The 24,232-nt window shown below is 29.9% G+C and overlaps 2 protein-coding genes across 3 annotated transcripts; both read right to left on the reverse strand.

Moving 5' to 3' along the window:
* Positions 1-6,633: 6,633 nt before the first annotated feature.
* On the reverse strand, positions 6,634-10,066 carry LOC110614423 (ankyrin-3). Its single transcript, XM_021755952.2, has 6 exons — positions 9,723-10,066; positions 9,239-9,328; positions 8,670-9,170; positions 8,386-8,535; positions 7,694-8,220; positions 6,634-7,331 (listed from the first exon to the last, which is right to left on the reverse strand). Exons 2-6 carry the CDS (start codon positions 9,294-9,296, stop codon positions 6,717-6,719), a joined length of 1,851 nt encoding a protein of 616 aa, XP_021611644.1. The 5' UTR covers positions 9,297-9,328; positions 9,723-10,066; the 3' UTR covers positions 6,634-6,716.
* Positions 10,067-12,404: 2,338 nt separating this feature from the next.
* On the reverse strand, positions 12,405-14,400 carry LOC110616158 (glucan endo-1,3-beta-glucosidase). Of its 2 annotated transcripts, XM_043956609.1 has the most exons (4): positions 14,245-14,399; positions 13,088-14,146; positions 12,668-12,986; positions 12,405-12,586 (listed from the first exon to the last, which is right to left on the reverse strand). In XM_043956609.1, the coding sequence occupies exons 1-3, from the start codon at positions 14,318-14,320 to the stop codon at positions 12,982-12,984; spliced, it is 1,140 nt and encodes a 379-aa protein (XP_043812544.1). In that variant the 5' UTR covers positions 14,321-14,399; the 3' UTR covers positions 12,405-12,586; positions 12,668-12,981. The 2 variants fall into 2 exon arrangements, with proteins under 2 accessions (XP_043812544.1, XP_021614192.1); XM_021758500.2 differs by having other exon boundaries at positions 12,668-14,146; positions 14,245-14,400.
* Between the last annotated feature and the right edge of the window lie 9,832 nt (positions 14,401-24,232).

Raw genomic sequence — 24,232 nt, forward strand, 5'->3', positions numbered from 1 at the left:
TCTTTTTAAATTATTGTTTTTTCTTGCTATTTAGTTTTAATCATCAAAACAAACCCCCCTCTTTTTATTTATTTTTTATTTTACTTGTCCAAGTCATAATTAGGAAGATCTTTAGTGTCAAATCCTTGTGGTTCGACCCTATTGCCACTATCTATAAATTATTTTGTTGATTGATAATATGTTTATTTTTTACGGCTTTGACAACCGCTATCAGTAATAAAGCCATTATCAAAAGATTTTAGGATTAAATGGCAATCGATTTCAATGTGTCTGGTACGCTCATAGTAGATAGGATTTGCGACAATCTGAATAGCACTAGTATTATCAGTATGGAGAGGCATAGGATCAGATTGTGTATAACCCAATTCGGAAAGCAAACCATATAACCATGTAATTTCCAAACATGTTGTGGACATGGTCTGATATTCTGCTTTAGTTGAAGACTTGAAAACTCTATCTTGTTGCTTACATTTCTAGGAGATCAAAGTCTTGCCTAAGTATACATATCATCCTACTGTAGAATGACGAGTATCCAGACATCTCGCCCAATCCTAGTCACTATAAGTAACAAGACTAAGAGAAGAACTAGCTGGAAAAAAAGACCACAGTGGGGAGTACTATAAAGATACCGTATAATGCGTTTTACATCAACCATATGTAAGTGCCTTGGGGATGCCATGAACCGACTCATCAAATTAACAACAAAAGATATATCAGGTATTGTAATCATCAAGTAAACTAGGCTCCCAACTAGGCATTGATATAGGGTGGTGTAACATCCTCAAACCCATAGGTAGAGTAGTGCCATCGTTAGGCTATTTCATTCCTAGAGTAAGGGGCATTAGGGAAGGTGCTAGCTTAACTCTAATCTGCTAATAACTGAATCAGAGAAAACTTAATAAAAGAAACGGACATATCCAGAAATAAAGCAGACAGTGTGATTAGCGAGTCGGGAACGAGTCACTTTCGGGAGGTGCTTAGGGTTTCCCGACGTGCTTGCTTGAGGTGCTTGTTTAGATCCGTCATGCTTGCTTAAGTGAAAAGGGCGTCTAACGGCTATATGTATAGTTTAGTAGGTCAATCTATGATTATTGAAAGTTTAAAAACTAAATTGAAACATGGTAAAGAGTTTAGTAGGTCAAAGTATAAATATGGAAAGTTAAAACATAAAATTCATATTTACTTTCCATATGTCACCTAAGTAAGGAAAGAAGAAATGACAAAGCAAGTTAAAAAGGGATTGCCTTCTTTCTTTCATTCATGTTGCCGTAGCTCACCATTGAAGAACCAAGAATTTGTTTTGTTTTTCTTCCACCAAAGCCAAGCCAAACTTCACCAAATCAACTTCTTCCTTTAACCAAAATTTATCCTAAGACCAAGAGCTAAAGGAACAGCCATATATTGAAGGAATTGAAGAAGAAAAGTTTAGGGTTCCATATACACCAAGCTTGAAAATCAAAGGTAAGCTTAGAAAGGTGTAGGAAATAACATCTACTCATTTATTCATGCATGAATTTGAATTATAAAGCGGTATAGTTTGTGACATTCCTTGCTCTGTCTACTCTTTGATAGGGTAAGGGGTGTTACAGGTGGGGTCTAGAAAAATTTCACTCTCGTTGTGAAATTTGACATTGGTTTCCATAGGAGTATTGAGAGGTATAATATTTTGTTATCCTGCTAATTGGATTATGTCAGTGATGTACTTGTGTTGATTAACAAAAATGCCTTTGTTGCTTCTGTAAACTTCAAGTCCCAAAAAATAAGTAAGAAACTCCAAATCTTTCATATGGAAAGAAGCAAGTAAATATGCTTTGAGTTCCTTAAGATAGCCGTTGTCACTACCAGTGATTCCATATACACAAGTAACAAAACTATCCCCTGAGAAGTCTTGTGCAAAAGCAATGAAGGATCATACTAATTTTGTTGGAATGATAAATCAACAAACCAAGCACGAGAAGCTTGTTTTAGCCCATATAAAGAGCATTTTAGATGACATACCTCATTAGGACCAGTTTGCAAATCCAGTGGTGGATGCATATAAACATTCTCTTTAAGATCCCTATAAAAAAAATGTAATTTTAACATCCATTTGATGAATAGGCCAGTATTGAGAGGCTACAATAGCTACGATTGTGCGAACCGTAGTCATTTTAGCAACTGGAGGCAAATGTTTCCTCATAGTCAATCCCATATTCTTATCGATTTTCAATAGCTACCAAGTGAGCTTTACAACGGTCAAATGATCCATCAGCTTTTAGTTTAACAGTAAAAACTCATTTACAACAAATAAGAGTAATATCCGGTGGGCATGGTTCAAGTTGCCAAGTATGATTTACTTTGAGAGCACCAAATTCCTCTTCAATGGCCTACTTATAACAATTATATTTGACAGCTTCTGAGTACGATTTAGGTATGGTAATAGAGGAAAAATTAGTAACCATGGATGTGTGATTATCAAATCTATCAAGAGAATAACCAGACCTGTCTAGGGCTTTTGAGTTGCAAACAAACCGTCTGAGTGGCAAAGGTGCAATGTCAGGGGCCGGGGGTAGAGAAAACTTAGAAAAAATACGAATTTTAGGGGCGTAAGGTAAAGAGGGATGAACCACAAGTTGCTAGTTTTGCTCATCATTGCTACTTCATCTTGTATAAAAAAAATATCAAGTTGAAACCGTGTAATTGGAGCACAAGTGTTGTTTGGATGATAAAATTCATTGGAAGTGACCATATAAAAAGGGTAAAAATTTTGATGATCAAGAAAATAACATTACGAGAAATACAAATTCATTGGATGATCAAAACACATAAAACCTTTTGATTTTGTGCATATCCAAGGAAAGCACATTTTAGTGATTGTAGAGAAAGTTTGGTGTGTTCTTGAGGAGGAAGGAAAATAAAAAACACACACCCAAAAAGATGAAATGATTATAATTAGGTGGATTTTGATGAAGCAAAAAATATGGTGTTTGATTATTAAGTGTAAGTGAAGGGAGACGATTTATGAGGTGAATAGCAGTGGATAAAGCTTCAACCTAGAATTTTGGTGGAACAAATGATCCAATGAGTAAAGATCGCACCACATTAAGTAGGTAGCAATTTTTGTGCTCAGCAACACCATTTTGCTGGGAGTATATTAACAACTCTTTTGAGAGAGAATACCCTTGATTTAAAGGAAAGTTTAAAAATTTTGAGATATATATACTCCACTAGAATCTAATTATAAAATTTTGATAGTTTTGAAATATTGAGTTTCTACTAAAGTAAAGAATTTTTGGAAAGCATTGACAACTTCAAATTTACAGTGCAAAAAATAAATCCAAGTAAAATGGTTGTGATCGTCAATGAAAGTTATAAAATATTTATATTAAGCATGAGAAATAACAGGTAAAATTTTCCAAACATCACTGTGGATTAAATCAAAACAATGAGATGCATGAGTAGCATGAAAAAGAAAAGGTAGAGTCTTGCTTTTACCCATTTTGCAACTAGAATAATCAAAACTGACATCTTTAGATGGAATTTATATTTTAATACACCAGATTTTAACAAAGATAAAAGAATCTTATCACTTGGGTGGCCTAACTTTATATGCCATAACCTATACTCATCCCAACAGAGGTGGTAAAAAATGAAGACACATTTCAAATATTGGCCCATTCATTAAGATTAAGGGAAAAAGTTTGCCCCATTTAAGCCCTTTTGCATTATGTGATGTTGCTCTTCCCTAAGCAGTTCACTCAAACAATCATCCAAGAATGGAGAAGGAGTCCTTACCAACAAATTTGATCTGACAACCTCAAATTTAGGTCTAAGTTTTATAAAAAATTGATCTTTTTTATTAGTTTGATGAAGAGTTATAATGGCTTCTAAAGGTGTATAAGGAATAGAAACATATATGATTTTAGTATACTCGGTCCATAATGAAATAAAACATGTGTAATACTCCTGGATTAACAAATTTCCTTATGTGTAATTTGACATCTCATATTCAAGTTGAAATTGTTGGGCTGAACTATTTTGACATATACTTTCTTGAGATAATCCCATATTGCTTTAACTGTTTTGTACGGTCTTAGATTGACAAGAATGGAAGGATCTATTGTTTGGAGCAGCCAACTTTTTACATGAGCATCCTTTGTTTCCCACTTAAAAGCTTTGATCTGATTCGTAGGCTTGCTGTTTGTGCCCTGCACAATTCCCTATAATTCTTTTCCTTGAACATAAATTTGGAAATGGAATTCCCAAGCAAAATTATACTTGCCTGAAAATTTTATATAAGCAATATCTGATTTTTCCATGAGTAGAAAGCTAAGAAAAGTGTCAAAATCTCTCACAATTGAACTAAGAATTCAAATAAAAAGAAGAAGAATAGCAAAACAAAATAGCCAACGCATTAGCATGAGATGTATGGCTGCACAACTCTTAGCAGCCAACTCAACCCTTTTGAATAGATAAAAGTTGGACAAAAGTTATTCAAATGTTGGGATTCTTTAATTCAAATGATTCTCCTCCACCGCTACCGTTACTCTTGCCACCACCATCCACCCTTATTTAAGCTTAATAAACTTTATTTTCCTAATAATATAGTTCTTTGAATAAAATCTATTATTTAATATTAATAATATATGATAATAAGTACTAAAATTTTTAATTTTTTTAATGCAATTAAATTTATTTATGCATGAATTTGTACGCGATTAATATGTGAGATCTTCAAATTTTTTACTATAAAATTGAAAATCATGAATATTAATTGAATTTTTAATTTTTCTTTACACTTATTTCTTTGTTTTATAGCAATAGGTTGCATATTTAATCAATAATTTATTTTATATTATTTTAAATCCCAAAAGATAAAATAAAATATTATAATCTATTTTTCATCAATTAATAATTTCAAATTTGAAATCCGAATATAAATGAGAAAATATTTTGTTACTTTCGATGAGCAGAATTAATTCATATAAAAAATATATATTTTTTTATAAAATAATTTTATATTATTTTGTAAAATAACTTATATTATCTTATATAATAGTAATATAAAATATTTTAATACACACAACAACGTGATATCAAATAACTAGTTTATATGTAATTATAATTAAATGAATTAAAATATCAATATTTCTATTAAATAAATTAGGATATCAATATTTCTATGCACAGAAAACACCAATATGATGAGCAATCTATCTACATGAAATAAAGCCTCTGTTGTGGGATTAGACAACGCATGAAAATTCTAATTTTATTGGCATTTTTCTCTTGTGCCAAAAATTTCTCATCTTGTACAGGTATGCTCAATCAAACTTGCTTAAGAAAACGTCAATCATTTAGCCTCGTTTAACATTAATAATTTTATAAAAAATGAATTTAAATGAATTTTTATAAAATTATTCATGATTTTATTTTCATAAATGATAAAAAAAATTTATGTTAAAAAATTTTAAAATTTTTTTTATTTCAAATAAAAATTTTATAAAAAAAATTCAATTTAATTAAATTTGTATAAAATTCTTAATTACAAATGTAAGATTAATATTTTCTTATTCACTACATTATTTTTGTTAGTATTTTAAATTTAAAATTAAAATGGTAAATTTTTATTAGTTTAACATTATTTTATAATTAATCCTATCAGGTCACTATAATATATTTACAAGTAAATGGAGGAGAAAATATACAATAACTTATACAAATTAGGATTCCTAGTCTAGCACTAAGATATAAACGTGTGGAATTATTAAAAAATTAAATTAAAAATTTTTCACAGATAAAAAAAATAATTTTTTCTAGATTTAATTCATATTTGAGTATATCTAAGTGAAATAAACCTTGATAGATTTAAACATGAATTATTAGTTTTTCTTTACGAATAATAATATATAATATATCTCCTAAGCCAAAGGAATCAATGGACTTGCATAAAAATTGAATGGAAATAAGGATGAGAAAATATTAAGGAGATATAAGTTTTTAAATGATATGTGACTAAAAAAATATTTTAATTATTTTAAAATATTGAGGAGTTAAATATAATTTTAAATTAATTTAATATTTTAATAAATACGGTAAAATATTATATTTATATATAATAAATGTAGTATAATGAATATAAAAAACTAATTAGATTCTGACAGATATTTTAATCAATATTATTTGTCTAAAACGATATAAGAGAAAAAAATAGGCCGAAAAGAGAAACAATATTATTCAAACTTTTCAAAAATTAAAAAACTAAATTTCTAATAGTTAAGGATACTATTTATAATAAGAACAAAATTTTAATATGTAAAATTATGAAAATATTTAAAATATTCAAAAATAATTAAATTGTAAAATTGACTCATTTATGATAGAAGTTTTATATCAAACTTTATGATCGATATGATCGAACTTTATGATAGATTTACAATTCTCATTACACTTTTGAAAATCGTGCGTCTCGAAATTCTCTTTCCAAAAAATTATAGTGAATTAACATCCAACATGGACAGTAAAAATTAAATCCAATTCAAATTTACTATAAAGTTCAAAACTGGTTGCTCCATATCAATTTTAAATATTGTAAAGAAATAGATCAACTAATTTGTATACATAACAAAAAATAGAAGATTAAATAATAAAATATTTGAGTATAATCATCAATTCACACAAATATTTTTATTTGGCTTTTTCATTCAATAGGCCTGATAAACGGGAAAAAAATAGTTTTACAAGATTATTTCCTCACTTTGCTTGCTAAAAATGGTAGGTCCAAATGTGGAAGAGACAATTGCAATCAATAGAGGAAATTGTAAAAGTCCAAATAAGGTAACAGGAATACAAGCTAATAGACCAATTGGAACAACAATCCACCTCACTCTATGAGAAAGAACTATGTGAAGGGAAGAGCTGAATGCTGCCAATGTGGAAGCAATTGAAAAGAAGAGTGTAATAAGACCAATACTCAACCTCATTGGCAAGGCTCTACGAAAATCTTCTTCTGCATAGCGTGATGTTAGAATACCCAAAAACATTAGCAGTGAAGTGGATGAAGAGAAGAGTGCTAGAGCATCTGCTATGGCAAAAATCATGAAAGATTTGTCATTTAGAAAAATGGGTATCCCTTGAGTTTGATCATTCCCTCCTGGTATAGTAAAAGCTGCTGCAAATACAACTGTTACCATAAGAGCAGCTACCAGTGTGTATGATGAAGCTGTGTCTTTCATCCATTTTTCACCTTCCCCTACCAATTGTTTATGCTCTTCACTGAACACCACTCCTGGAGTTTTCCCTTCTTTGTTTTTCTCTTCCTTGAATGACGGTTGAACAACCTTTTCAACTTCCTGTAGACATTAACAATAGGTGAAGACAAATATAAGCTTAAATATAGAAACTCTTGCTGTTTGCGGAAGGCAATGACATTTGTGCAAATATGGCATCTCTAAGAAAAAATTGTTTTGGGTAGACCTGGCCACAGGTCGGAACCTGCTGTTCACCGCCACCTGGCAGTTTGAACTAGCATGGGATCCGTTGATAATGGTTTCAATTTATTGGCGGTTTCAATTCAGATTTAGTCCCTTTTTATAGCTTTTCTGTTTAGGTTTTTTAGAGTTAAGATTTTGATTAGATCCCAATTTAACACGGTTCAAACCTTTTAAGGGCTGAACCAGCCCCTGCCAGGTCTACAGTAGGTCCAAAACATTACCTTATACCATTGCAACTCTCGTTGCATTTGGAGAGCAGCACCCGAAATTCTATTTGATGGCTGTAACGTGCCTGCTAAATGTAACATATTGTTGCCAAATTTATCATACGACACCGTGAAGAAATGTTTATATGAACTCATTTGATATAGGAGATTGAACACTTTTTCCTGGCGGTGCAATACTGCCAAATGAAAAATATTTCTCTTATGATCATCTGGAAGCCAAACACTTCGAGGGTAAGCTCTAATAATCTCTGTAACAAACTCATGAATCCCAAGTGTAGCTGCAACTTGTACTGGATTCCCTAAAAGCTTCTCAACTTTTGCTTCACTCTGTTTTAGAGCTTCAGAAATTAAGAGTCTGAGTAACTCCATTGCTTGCAAATGCATGAACCTTATGTCCTTTATCTTCTGTAGAAATGCATATTGCTTGTTTTCCTGTCCAAACCCTTCAGAACTTCCACTAGGATCTTCCACGTCTCCACCTTTAGGAGCATTGCTTGCTCTACTGATTGAACCTGGAAAAACTGCATGAAAGAGGTTGTTTGACCACATAACAAATATAATTATTCAAGTTGTACCTAGAGCTGTGAAGTTAGGAGTTTGAAACCTCAATCATAACCCAATGGACCAATATATGTATATAAGGCTAGTATACATAATTATAGATCACAAGGAATTTAGGGACTAACAATGATATAATAAGAGCTGGAATAAACCCAGATGAGTTCCACTTTCGAATGCCTGAGGCTTTCGAGCCATTATCATTAAGGCTGTGTTCCCTTCAGTGTCTTCTTCAAGAGCAAGCATGGGATAGCACTTCAGTAGATCAATGGCAATGTCTATACATGGAAATATATACCAGCTATTAGAATCAGAATGCTGAACAAAGCAATTGCTATATATATATATATATATATATATATTAACAATAATGACTTCTCAGGCTTGATAGAGAAGAGAATTGGGTACTAACCATAGAAATCAGCTGTAATAAGAAGATTAAGAAGCTTGACACCAAGTTTTCCAGCCAGTGGACTTGGATTTTCATTACGGTTCACTGATAAAAGATAGCTGACAGTTTCCTTCTGGCCATACTGTGCAGCTCGATGAAGTGGTGTATACCCATATTTGCCTGTCTTGTGCACCAACTCTGGCTTCTTCCTTACCAACATCTTTGCAGCTTCCGTATTTCCAGCAATTGCAGCATAATGAAGAGGTGTCTCATCAATTTTATTTGCGATTCCCAGTGAATCTAATGGCATTTTTTCAACAAGTTTCTGCACGAAAAAGTTGCAGCGGCCAGTGCTAACTGCAACATGGAGTGCAGTTTCCTCAAAGCTCGAAAGCTTAGCAGTAATTGCACTGTGATCATCAAGAAAAATTCTCTCTGCAGCTACCCAATCACCATTTATTGCTGCTTTATACAGTGGCAAATAGTAAATACTATCTTTACAATCCAGCCTTGCATTTGTCCCTGGCCAATACTCGACATATCATTCAAGAGTTCAAGTAAATCAAAAGAATTTCTTTATAATTGCTTACTCGATGTGTTCTCATTTTCCCTATCTGTAGTTTTGATCTGCTGCAAAGAACCGTTCATCGCTTCCTGATCTCTACGACGTGATTGGAATTCTTTATCATGATGGTCACAGCCAAGCAGAATCCAATAGCGGTTGACAATTTAAGTTCAATTGGTCATACGAAGAAAAAAAAAATTAAAAACTTTAACAGAGTTTGCATATCAGCATTGCAAAGCTCCAAATTAACAATAAATAAAATCTAATTAAAATACTAAATTAAATTTAAAATTTAAGGAAAATAAAGCCTACTAAAAAAAGAGGAAGAAAGAAGAAAACACAGACACAGAACATCAAGAACAAAAAAACAAGACAAAAAAAAAAAAAAAAAACAAAAACAAAAACAAAACATGAATTAAATTCAGCCATTTCTTATTCTTCTGTATGGTCCATGCTCTCTAGCTCACTCTAGCAACGCAACAAATAATTTAATTCACCGATCCACTCACCGGCAACGAAAAATAAGGGACCAGCTCTTCAATGAATATCTGCACCGCCTTCTGCCCCCTACTTTCTTGTCCTCGCCAACTTCACTTAGTTACCAAGATAGTGCCTGACAAATGAATTTTAATGGGTTTTTGTTTTGTTGGGAGCTTGCTATCTGCTTGGTGACTGGTACATTTTCTAGATTTTGCTCGACCAAAATCGGGAACTTTTGGAATTTATGGATCTCTAGATCTGATTAGGGTTTTCATTCAGGAGCAAAGTGGAGAAGGAGCTGTATATAGTTTAAGGGACTGAAGCACTTGGGTGAGCAATGCAGTTTGCTAGTTTCGTCAGTCAACTCTTGGATTTGCTTTAAAAAAGAAGAAAAAGATCATGAATTTAAATTGAGTGATTATTTGGAGGGAGATTTATTATATGGTTGTTTTGATATTTTTATTATTAATAAATTAATTTATATATTTTTAAAAATCTATTAAAATATTTTTTCTATTATCAATGAAATAATTTTTTCATATATTTATATTATTAAAAATATAATAAAAAAAATTAAATTGTCCCTTTCTTTTTCTCCACTTCTTCTTCCTATTCGATTCTTTCTTTTTTTTTTCTTTTAACTTTTTTCTTTTTTTTTTTTTTATTTTATAAATTCTTCTTTATTCTTCTTTAAAAGGGAAGAGGAGAAATAGACGGTTTTTTTTCTTTTTTTTTTATCTTTTCAAAAAAAAAAATTCGTTCATGAAAAAATATAAAATTAAAATAATAAAAATATTTTTAATAGATTTTTAAAAATATAAATAAAAAATAAAAAATTATATTTGATATATTTAAAATTTTAAAGATTTTCTTTAATTTTTTTTAGAATTTAAAATACTTATATGTATTCATAGATATATTTGATATATTTCTAAAATTTAAAGAGTTTATTTAATATATTGCTTTTATAAATATAAATTTTTACGTAATTATAAATTATAAATATTGTAATTAATAATTATAATTTTTCTATTTAAAAATTAATTATATTTATCATATTTACTTTAATTAAATTAAATTTTTATAATTATTTTAATAAAGTTAAAATCATTAAATTTAGTAGATAAAGAATAAATTATATATAAATTAGATTGACTTTAGTTATTTTTTATTAATTAAATTAATTGCTTTTATTTCTGTTAGAGTGATATGTTGCATTTATCAATGCAAAAAAATTAAAAAATATAGTTTAAAATTATAAATAAATTAAATTAAAATTAAAAATCAAACTAAATTAATAAATTAATTTGAGATATATTTATTAAAAAATTAAAATATAATTATTAAAGTTACTAAAATTTTGAATTTATTTTACAATTATCTCATTTAAATTATATTAAAATATTAATTTAAAGTAAATAATAACATAATATTTTCATTAAATTTAATTATTTAATATAATAATAAGATATAAATAAATTTAAATAATTAATATAAAATATATTAATTAATTTCTATAATTCAGTATATTTTATTTACACCGCGAAAAATTCTTAATTTTTTTTTACCATTATTTCTAAAATCGGAAGGTTTAAGATTTTTTTAATATATATTATCCCATAAAGAATATGAATTCCTAAGTCAAAATAATTATGGGCACAATGTTTAAATTAATTAAAAATAAATTAATGTATTAAATTTTTTGTTTTATTATTTTACTATTATCTCGGAAACAAAAAATAATGGAAAATTTTATTATTTATTTACTGTAGTTTAGTAAAAAACAATTTAATCTCTTTATCATTTAAACAAATAGTATAATTATTAATAAATTTTTATATTTATAAATTAATTTTTTATTTATTAAATTTTAATATCGTGAAAAATAATAAAATAAAAGGAGTCATTTTTTAACTGATTAAATAAAAAATAAATTATTAAGAGAGAAAATTTAGATAGAAAAGAATTCTTTAGCTTGAATTAAATTCATACTGTGTTAAAAATTCATGATTCAATTTTTTTTTATTTTATTGTTAAATATAAAATATTAAATTTAATAAATTTAAGAGATTAGTTTGTATAAAATATAAGTAATTATAATATTTAAGAACTAATATGTAAAAATATAAGAATGAATTATAATTTTTTTATTATAAAATAAAATTTTATAATAAATTTAAAAATATATAAATTAAATTATATATTTTATAATGTTGAGGATTAAAATATAATTTATCTTAATTAAAATTATTTTTAATTGAATAAATATTAAGTCAATATTTTTTTAACAGTATTAAAGTGAAAAGTCTGAAATCACATTATTTTTTATTATAAATTAAATTATAAAATTCTACTTAAAAAATATATTAAATTATATTTTTTTAAATTGTTTTATTTTAAAATAATAACTATTTAGTTTTTACAATTAAAAATATTAACTATTTAGTATATTTTAAAAAAATATAGTAATTAAATAATTAATTTTATTCGATCAAAATACTAAATATTAAAATTTTTAATAATATTTTTCTTCATCTTTTTAAGATGAGTAAATTTAACATAAAATTTGTAATGGTTCAAAGACGATAAGCTTTTATTATATTCTTTTGAAAATTTTCATGCAAGTTTAAGATTAGAATTTTTAAAAAAATTATATATAATTTTTAAAAAAATTATATATAATTTTTAAAAAAATTATTTGAATTCTTTTGTTAAGGTAAAAATTTCTGCAATCAACAAAACTAAAACACCCTTTGGTCTAAAACAGTTTTCCATCGCTTTACAAAAGCTTGAATTGTTAGACTACCGAAGATTGATACAGAATCCAATGAATGGCAAGCTATCCCTTCTCTCTCTTGTCCTATATTGTTAATGTGCTCCCATCTGCAAGCAACTAAACATTCTCGTTAACCTTCCCTCCATGCTTAATTGTAAACAAAAAAGAGCGTAAACTGTGAAAACAACAGCTGCATACCTGGATCCAAGTTTGCTGATGATTCCATTGTCCAAAATTGCAGTCGCAATCATTCTCCTTCCCATGGATTCAAAGTATGCATGAATGCATCAGCCCTAAATGCGCTGGGCAAAATTCATTCACCACGTACTTCAATGGATCCACAGTCCACTCCCACCCCACTACACACAATCAATATTTCTCTGCAGAGCTGCCACATATGCACCTGTTTCAGAAGCCACGGACGTTACCTCAGCTGTAGCTGCACTGCATGCTATGGAGTTACCGGTGGAACCACCGGCGGCTCTGGGATCAGGTACCCAGAAATTGATGCACTAGCCTGTCAAGATCAAAATTAACCAACCAGTCAAATAATAGTAACACGTAGACACATATAAAACATTAGATGCACTTGAATATTATAAAAGCATATAGTTTCACCATGATTATTGAGAATGTGAAGGCCGACAGAAACGATTAACAAATATGTAAGATGGTGGTTAGAGGTGGCAGCGGCGGCTACTGTGGACCGGATGATTCCGATATCATACACAGGCGTCATGTTTGGCTGGAACAACCCGAAATTCCTCTCACAAGTAGGTCCAGGCTTGAGATTTTCATTGAAAAGAGAGAAAATGTAAGTCTCAATTGTCCTGTTGGGCAGGAGAGGAGTTCCAGCACCAGACATTACATGCTTCATGAGATTTCCATTGTACTCAGCTGCAGCTTCTTCATCAACGCCAATTTGTGATGTATCTCCCTTGGAAGGCCACCCTGTTTCGGCTATAACTATATCAACATCGGCGAAACCAAGAAGTTTCATCGCTGAAAAGACTGCATCAATCTGCTCATCTAACATGTTTGTGTAAACAAGCTTGGTATTTTCATCCTCCACTCCAGAAGTAGGCCTGAAAAGTGCATAATCAAGAGTATCTTCTGAGAAGCCGAAAAATGGATATGGGTTGATCATGAAAGGTGAATTGGTATCTCTGAGAAAGCTAAGCAATGGTTTAAGCACATGAATATCATAGCCTTGTCGAAATTTTCCAGTGGATGGTGGGCTTGAATTTGATAGAATGCCTAAAGAATGAGGTGTAGAGACTTTGATTTTAGTGTCTAATGATGCTTCAACAAGGGCAGTGTGGAGATTTTCCATTGCTGGAACAAGGTTTGCTATGAGCAATTTGTTTGCAGTTGATAAAACTTCATTGCCAACTAAAATTCTGATGATATTAGTGGCAGGAACATAAGGTTGGATGTTTGCTTCCAACCATTCTTCAGCATAGCTCAGCTTGGTAAGTTGAGGGATTTGATCATTAGGGACAGTTACTGTGAGTGCAATCCCAGTGTTAGCAAATGCTTCTAAGACTTCGGTATTCGTATCGAAGAGTCTAACACGGTTGATAATGGTGGATTCTACGAGAAAATGAGCAACTTTTGTCGGGGGAGGAAGATCATCTGCCAAAGTACCATAGTTGACTCCAAGATCACCTTCAACTCCTAAGTAAATAGCACCATTTTCATTTATTAACTATTAATGATAATAATACAGAGCATTTTGTTTTTTGGGCTAATTAGATTGAGATAAATAGCCATACCTGGAAGTAGAGTTGATTCAAGAAGCAGAAGAGCAGTGAGCATTGAACCACAAAGAGAATAGAAGCTCTTCTCCATAACTTTGGTTGTAGGAGGTGAAGATTGAGAAGGGTAGACTATTACGTCAAGCAATGTTTGAAGAATAAGTGAACATGGAGATTCTTTTCTTTGCTTTTAGGGTATTTCTTGTGTGCTAATTGTAAAAGAACTTTATTCTGTTTTTGCTTGCTTTAACTTCAACTTTCCCTTTTATTTGAATTTTGTTTTTAGTATATACTATTTGATATCTGAAGGTTGATTCGATTTAAATATGCACAGAAAATAAACACCTTCATCAAGCTGTTTCTCTCTAGATTTTACTATTATGGCTCTTCCTTTTTCCAGCTTTATAGGTGGAGGGGTTGATCTTTGATTCCGATCTTCAGTATGTTTATAATTTTTTGTGGTGCTATTGCCGCTGGCCGCTTCCAACAGCAATGACGCCAAACATCTCAAGCGGTGGCAATTTTCCGTCTCCTCGTTTTCCCTATTTTGCCCTAGTGTTCTGTTATCTTGGATTGGGCCTCATGTATTTGGAGTGGACTGAGTAGTTATTTGTTAAAGTTTGATTGTCTTTATAAGCTGGGCTTTGGGCCTTGTGAGCAGAATTCTGATAATCTTCTGGAAAAAAAATAATAAAAAGATGGTTAGCGAATGAGTGTATCAAACAAAATTTCTTCCAACTACTTTAACTGATTTGAATCGGTGGCGGACCGAAAGCAAAGTTCGGCGGGGCCCTTGTCCCCCAACCCCCATTTTTTTTAATTACATGTTGTAATCTCTCTTCCTTTTTTGTTTTTTTTTTTTTTAATATACATTCTATTTGACTACAAAGTACTAGTGGTAATTAAAATTGTGCATAGTTTCTGAAATTTCAACCATGAGTCCTATTAAAATAAAAAAATATTAATAATATAGAAATTAAATCATATCAAATTAAATTTATTTAATTATTTAATTTTAATTTTAATTTAATTTTTTATAATTATATTTAAAAAAATTAAAATTTTATTTTATATATGTATTTTAAAGTGATTTTAGTGATATTATAAAATAGTTTTAATATAATTTTATAAATTATATTATTAAAACTATATGATTTTATTTTAAAAAATTTCAATTTAAATTTTATAAAATATTAAATAATATTAAGTAAAATATTATATAAATAAATAAAAGTATATAAAACTCAATTTAATAAAAAATTAATTTATTATATATATATATATATATATATATATATATATATATATATATATATTCTCCTTAATTATTTTTTATATTTAATATTATCTACTTATTTTTTTTAAATAGTATCTACTTATTTTTATAAATTAAATTATTCATATAATTTAAATATAAACGGCTCTATATTAATTATTAAATAATTATTATCAATATTATAAAATAATAATATATTTTAATGAGTTATTAAAAATTTTTAACTATATAATTTAAATAATTTAATTTATTAATTATAGTTTATTTTATCTAAATAAATTTTATATGTATATACATTTATATATTTATTATTTCAGTCATAAATCTATTACTTACTTTATAATTTTAATTATACGAGTAAATACATATAAATATATTTTTATATATTAATTATATATGTATTTTTTTAATCAAAATTATATAATTAATAATTATATATAAAATAATATAATACTTTTCTTGAGAATTACCGGTAAAATCACGTGTAATATCTTTTTACTATTACTATTATTATTATTATTTAAATACTAATATTATTACTTTTATTATTGTTTTTAATGTTAATTATTTATTACTTTTAATTTTTTTTCTACTTCACATTGAATTTTGTCCGCATTAATTTAATTTCATATAATAAACAGATTAAATGAAATTTAAAAAAAATAATGAGTTAGAAAATTATTACTCTCTAAATGCAATTGGAATCGGTTTGTTAAACAACAGTCTGAATGGCGAAAGGCTTTCAGAGTCTGTCAAAAAACAGTCAGTCAAATTAATTAAATTAAATTTTTATAAAATTTTTGAACTCAAACGTAAGGAATAATGTTTTATTTAATAAATTGATCCAATTAATAAGAATAGAATTTTTTTTTAATCAACAACAATTTAGTTAAATTAAAATGTATTTTTAATTTTTTATATTAAATTAAAATCTTATTATAAAGTTAGTTTAAGATGTATATAAACAGAATAAAGTTTGCATAATTGAAGCTAAAGTTTATTAATGTGAAACCTTAGTGACATAGACAATTGTCATGTGTTTAATTGTCGGGAATCTCTATTAACATTACCTGCTTTTGTTTTCTCAAAGCTACTAAAGAAAAATTTCCACTTGTCTGTCCCTTCCCAGCTCTGCTTTTTATATTTATTTAAAAAATTTTTAATTTAATCCAAATAATATAAAAAAAAACTCATTCATTGAAATTTTTAATTTTAAAAAAATTAAAATATTTTTAAAATTTTTAAAAAATTTATTAAATAATTTTTTCATAAATATTTTATTTTATTGTCCGTAATGTATGAAAAAAAAACTAATTAATTTTAATTTTATAAAAATATCTACTAATCAATTTCTCTATACTGAAGACATTTTAGATTTTTATATAATATTTGATGGCTAAAATTTAATTGATAGACTAATTAGTAAATTTTTTAAAATTTTTATAATATTTTAATATATTTTTTAAAATTAAAAGACCACCTAATAAAATTTTCTATATCACAAAAATCAAATAATAATTTTCTCAATTTATTTCTTATGCTCTAGTGTGATTTTTTTAGCCTATCAAATTAATATAAAAAGAATAAACAAAGTTTAAGTTACTTCCTTTGACTCCATCTAAGTCCTTTAATACCAAATCAACGTACAAAAATCAATGAGCAAAATTTTTTAAAAAATAAGAGTGAAAAACCATGAGATATTGAACCTAGCAGAGAGAAAAAAAAAATAAAAATGAGAGGAAAAAGTCTAAAATGAGAGACCATATTCAAGAAAAAAAGAGAGCAAAGAAAAAAAAAGGAGAGCTTATATATAGCAGAGCGGAAAGTGAGAGAGAATATTTGGGAAAATTTATATTTTTCTATATTAGAGAGAGAGTATTTGGGGAGATCTATATTTTTCTATATTTTTACTTATGTATTCAAAGTCATACTTGACTCTGGTTAACCTTGTCCTTTCTTTTCCTAGTAGTTAGGAATATGAGGATGTATTTTCCGATGAGATACCTCCTAAACTTCCACCTATAAAGGGTATTGAACATCAAATTAATTTCATATTAGGTGCTATTATTTCAAATAGACAAACATATAGATGCAACCCTGAAGAGAATAAAGAGTTACAAAAACAGGTGAAAGAGCTATTAGCCAAGGGATATGTAAGGGAGAGCATGAGTCATTGTGTTGTTCTTGTGCTTTTAATGCTAAAGAAGGATGGTACATATCAAATGTATATGGATTATTGTACAATTAACAAAATAACAGTAAAATATCATCATCCTATTTCTCAGTTAGATAATATGCTTATTGAGTTGTATAGTAGTGTTATGTTTTATAAGATTGACTTGAAAAGTGGTTACTACCAAATTAGGATGAAATCAGGTGATGAGTGAAAAACTGCTTTTAAAATAAAATATGGTGATAAAGGACTAATTAGACTCTGTCACGAGTTTTAACTAATATCGTTTGGCTAAGACGATATAAGAGAAAAGATAGGCTGAAAGATGAACAGTCTTATTGAAATTCTTCAAAGATAGCAAAAGTGAGTTTCTAATAGTCAAGAGAGGCTATTTATAATAGAAACAAAACCCTAATATGCAAAATTATAAAAATATTCAAAAAAATAATTAAAATGCAAAATTGACTCTCTAAACGATGAAATTTCCATATCGAACTTAGTTGTAACGACCCGGAAACCGGATCGCTACCGGCGCTAGGGTTCAGATCGACTTAAGGTCGCCGGAACCCATAGCAAGCCTATTATACATCCTTTGTACCTGATAAAATCTCATACATGATCATACATTATCACAAAAACTTAAACATTCCATAAAACCAAGCTCCACCTGTACATATATCATACTGAAAATATAAAACTCATACTAGAGCCCTCATCAAATGCTCTAGTATGGTTAACATCACATGCCTCAAGATTGGTTCAAATATACTCATAATTAAAAACTTTTACATAAAGATCATGTTAACCGGGATTACAAAGGTAAAGAAAACTAGGGCCAAACACAATTCTAATCCATTAAAACAATACATGTCCACAACTATTCTATTACATTAGGCTATATCCGCTACTATGCCGACTTCCCGAGTTATCTTGGACCCTGCAAACCTACGGTTAGGGGAAAGGGATAAGCTATAAGAGCCTAGTGAGCAGAACATAAAAACAGTTTAATAATCATATGCTCGTATGAAATGCATCACAACACAAACAATTCACATCAAGATGGACTTGTCACCAGTAACCCTCTACATATTCCAATGTGCCCAGCCATCGACGGAACTCCTCAGGACTTTCGCTTAAATATAACATAACATATCCATAATGCCAGGGGCGTAGAATGGGTCTCACCTGGATTTTCCCTTACATATTGCCAGGGGCGTAGAATGGGCCTCACCTGGACTTCCGTATCGTATCATATCATATCATCTCGAGGGTTAGTGGGTCATCCAATATCCATCCATATCAACAGTAAATTATGCAATGCATCATATTTGTGAATTCTAATGCAAACATCCTAATATATAAACATAGCATTCGTAATGCATGAACATGCTTAAAAATTGGATTACTTTAAAACAATATATTAGTTCAGTTCTACTCACCTCTGGCTGACGCTCGTCTAACAATGACGCAGCTAACTCACTGAAGGCCTCTACGGTCTCCCAGGTCCGATCCTATACAGATGGACTCAAATGAAACAATATATTAGTTCAGTTCTACTCACCTCTGGCTGACGCTCGCCTAACAATGACGCAGCTAACTCACTGAAGGCCTCTACGGTCTCCCAGGTCCGATCCTATACAGATGGACTCAAATGAGGAACCAAACATAACTATTACATGACTCTAAACAACTCCCTAAAAATCCCTTTAAACATACCAAAACATACACATAAAACAAGCAAAGGAAGGCTGGGTAGGGGACTTTTGGTGGCAGGTTCGGTGGCCGAAGGTCCCTCACAGATTCGAAAGTCAGGGACTTTCGGGGGCAAGTTTGGCGGCCTAAGCCCTTCACAGATCCGAAAGTCAGGGACTTTCGGGGGTGGGTTCGGCGGCCGAAACCCCTTCACAGATCCGAAAGTCCATGCTTTCGGGGGCAGGTTAGGAGGCCAAAAGGCTGCCTTCACCAGCAAGTTCGGCTGCAAAACCTTGCTTTGGCTGCCGAACCTAGATTCTTCAGCACGGCAGAACCCGATTCTGTCCTATGCATACAACCTCCAAAACTCTCAAATCCTCACACCCAACTCCTCAAAACATGCATACTCACTCATCAAGCATAAAGGGCATAAAAACTAGCTTAAACCCCAACAAACAATAATAAAAAACAACACAAGAGCAAACATTCATAAACAACCCAACTCAAACCCTATAACATTAGATCTAACCATTTCATGCATTATTAACCCTTAACCCTTTCTTAAAACTTGATTAAAACATAAGAAAAACAAGGATCTAGGCTTAACTCTTGGAGATCTAAAGGTGACAGCAATCCCAACGTGGAGATGAGGTAAAACGGTCTCCGGAGGTCTCCAAGGTTTCAAAACTTGGATTCAAGCTCAAATCTTCAAAAACAAGGCAAAACACATGAATTTCTGAAAGATCTGAAGGAAAAACAACAAAAGCATCAAAGGGTGGCAATGACTCACCTATGCCCGAAAATGGAGAGAAAAACTCTCTTATTTTCGGGCTGGAGGCCTCTTATAGGTGGCTGGATAAACCACCTTCGGGGGCCGAAAGAGGAGGTCCCGCGACGGCACCACCTTCAGCGACCGAACTTAAAGTTCAGTGGTCGAACCTGGTTTTTCCCTTCCAAAACTATTTTCTTCAAAACTATTTTCTTTCTTTTTTGAAACCTTAAAATTTTCAATATTCATTTTTTAAAAACCTTATTTTACCCTTCCTAAAGAGATTCCAGCTTCGAGATTCTGAGTTCCAACGGAGATTCCGTCGGAAGATTGAAATTCTGACGCCGGAGTCTAGCCAGATATTACATTAGTGACAGGCCTGCGGTCCTCGTCACACTTTTGAAATTCGTGCGTCTCGAAATTTTTTTTCGAAAAGCTATCGTGGGTCTCTATCGGACGTCGGCAGCAAAAGTTAAGCTCAGTCTAAGTTTGCCGTAACGTGCAAGGTTTGTTGCTCCATGTCACATGGTTCATATGAGTGGTTGGTAATGCCATTTAGACTTACAAATGCTTCTACCATATTCATGAGATTAATGAACCATATTTTAAGAGCTTTCATTAGAAAATTTATAGTTGTCTATTTGGATGAATATTTGCATTATCTTAGGGTTGTATTTGATATTCTAAGGCATGAGAAATTATATGCAAATACTAAGAGGTGTTCTTTTTGCATGAATAAGGTAGTGTTTCTAGGATTTGTTGTTAGTGCTAATAGTGTTAAGGTTGATGAAGAGAAAATCAAACCTATCCAAGAGTGATCGAGGCCTAGAAATGCTAGTGAGGTTAGGAGTTGTCATGGGCTGGCTAGTTTTTATAGGAGGTTTTTGCTTAATTTTAGTAGTATAGTAGCCCCTTTAATAAACTCATGAAAAAGAATATTATTTTTGTGTGAGGAGAAGAAGAAAAGAAAACATTTAATGAGTTAAAACATAAGTTATGTTCTACTCCACTACTTATTCTGTTTAATTTTATAAAAGTTTTTTGAAATTAAATGTGATGCTTGTGGAAAAGACATTGGTGCTATTTTGATGTAAAAAAGAATTCAATTGCATATTTTAGTGAGAAGTTAAATGGAGTTATCTTAAACTATTCCACCTATGACAAGAAACTATATGCCTTAGTGAGAGCCTTAGAGATATGGCGGCATTACCTATGGTTGAAGGAGTTTGTCATCAATTTAGACCATCAAGCATTGAAGCACATTAAGGCACAAGACAAGTTAGGCAAGATATATGCAAAGTGGGTGGAGTTCATTGAGTCTTTTTCTTATGTCATCCAATATAAGCAAGATTCAAATTTGAGGGCGAATTCTTCTTAAGTAAAAGGGGATGATGAGGACATCATAGTTGGCATTGAAGCACTACAATTTAAAGAAGCCATAAGGTGTAGAGCCAAAGCATTGCAAACCATAGTAATGGAATATTCAAGAAAAGGAGTTTTAAGCCATAAAGAGTGTTTTATAATGATGAACACACAAGTCTAAAAAGATTTAAAAGTCCAAAATTAGTTGAACATGTTGGAGTTTATTTAGAAGAGTGCCTTATTAATAAGCCATATGGCATATGCTAAGTAGGAGCTAATATGGCGTCTTAGTTGAGGTGGCAGCCAAGGTGGGGATGACTTGAATACATCTTTGGCAACCTTGTTAGGTTCTCACCAATCATATAGCGTGTACCTATTATCCAAGATACAAGAGCTTGAAGATGAATGTTATGGACCACTTTTTATGGCAAATTTGAGAAAAGCATTCATTTTATATTTTTATTAACCCACTTTTCAAAGATTGACACTTTACTTGCTAGGCTTGAGTATTTTCCTTTTATAGTTAGTTAAAATTTTTTGGTATGTAACTTTAATTGTCTTACAAAAGCATGGATCAATAGTTGGAACTATATTTTGGTAGAATCCCTATATAATCCATTCTTTCTCCTCTCTCTAGTAGTTTAGAATTTCAAAACAAAAGAGTTGGGAGAGAAACTCCATTGAAGGAGATCTTGTAAGACGTAGATCACTTTACTCGTGGTGAGATTATGTTCTTTATTAAGTTCTACTTAGAACTTAGATTTATTACAAATATTATCACTTGTAATATCTTAGGCTTATACTTGAGAAACTCCAACACAGGTTGCTTTTGTGTTTCAAGGGTTATTGGCTCCATTCTATTTTCGTTTTTCAGATTTGTAGTGATAATGATATTATTTTCATTCTTAAGTTGTTAAGTTGTAAATATTATTCAAGTGTATTTGAGCTCGATTGATAGATGGTCCTCTCATGGCCGAATAATCTAAGTTATACTTTAAGTTGGATTCGACTAAGTCTTGTATCATTATTTTTACCGACTTTTCCTACCCTTTTTGGGCAAGAGAGGCTTCTTGTCCCCTTACTGGAGTATAGTTTGGTGAGGGTTTATACATATAGTTTTTTCTTTTTTTTTTGTAGTTTTTAATGCAAATGTGTGCTTAAATGGAGATTTAGGTAGTCGATCTATAATTTTTGGTATTATTTTCATCAATAAAGGCGTTTCAAAAAGGTGATTCATCTTTTTCTATTACGGAAGAGAGATTTGGTTTATCATGGCTCTAAGCATCAGTCATTGAGCTTATTTTTTTGTGAACGGCTAATGGTCAAGGGCTAAAGGTGTCAAAGGCACTATACTTTGGGCACTGTTCAAGTAGTCAAGGTGGAGCTCAGGCTAGACTATTTCTATCTCAATGTGCTTGGTCTTTCTTGTACTAATTTTGGTATAGGAAGAATTTTTATGTGAGGTTTCCTTAGGTTCTTAATGCGATGATAGCCAGATATATGGCAATGTATAATAAAGATCCGCCTTCGTAGCTCCAAGGACATGATTCCCTTGTCAAAGCTAGTTTTGGTGGTACCGCTAATGTTTTTTCTGTTTGTTCTATCTTTGTATGTCTTGAGTTAAGTGACCGAGAGCTTTTTCAGAATCTAATTTTTTTCTATTTGTTCTATCTTTATATGTCTTGAGCTAAGTGATTGAGAGTTTTTTCAGAGTCTAATTTTGCTAGAGATTTGATTTTGAGGGGTGAATTGATTGATGCTAACGACAATAGGTCGTGAGCTTGGTTGTGACAATAGAGTCTACTTGAATCGTTAGTATTGCTGAACATGGCCTATATCTATTAGGCTTGGTTGTCAATAGCTTGTGAACTTTTTCTTGTATCTTACATCTTTGGAATAATTAGCCTATGTTATAAGTTGTATTGTGACAGGGTCCTAATTTTCCTATGAATGAATTATTATTTTTTATTAAAAAATCACAATTTAATGGAAAAATTATAATTTAACTTTTAGAATTTAGGAAATTTTATATTTTTAAAACTTAACTGTTTCAACTTTATAAGGGAGTAAAAAATTTATTATTTAGTTTTGAGAAAATTTATTAATTAGTTAATATTGTGATTTTGATAAATATACTAAAATATTAGTGAAATTTTAAAGGGTATATCAATTAGCCATTTTGTTAATTTTATCAGTTAAATGATATAGAAAAAGTTAATATCTTTGATATAAAAGATTAATTAATAGATTATTTTAAAATTTTAAAAATATTTTAATATATTTTTTAAAATTAATTAACTATTTATTAATAAATTTTTTATATTATAAAAATTAAATAATAAAAATTTAGCACTTAAAATTAACAGAAAAACTGATTAATAAATTTTTATAATTTTATGGATATTTTTTAAATTGAGTAATCAACTAAATCATTTTTATATACTATGGAGATTAATAAATAATTTTTTATAATAATTTTATAATAATAATTATAAGAATAAGAATAAGAATTTTCTATGAGAATGTAACTAAAATTTGTTATTTAATTAACGATTTAATCTATTTAATTTTTTATATTCTAATTGTAATATTCAGCTGTTTCATCTTAGAAAAATATAAAAATTAAATTATAAAAAAATATAAAAAGTTAAATTATATATAATAATTAGTATGCAATTATTAAATAATTTAAATTTATCATTTTAGAGTACGTAAAAAATAAATTTAAAAATTA

Source organism: Manihot esculenta, chromosome 5 (assembly GCF_001659605.2).
Source record: "Manihot esculenta cultivar AM560-2 chromosome 5, M.esculenta_v8, whole genome shotgun sequence".
Taxonomy (NCBI): Eukaryota; Viridiplantae; Streptophyta; class Magnoliopsida; order Malpighiales; family Euphorbiaceae; genus Manihot; species Manihot esculenta.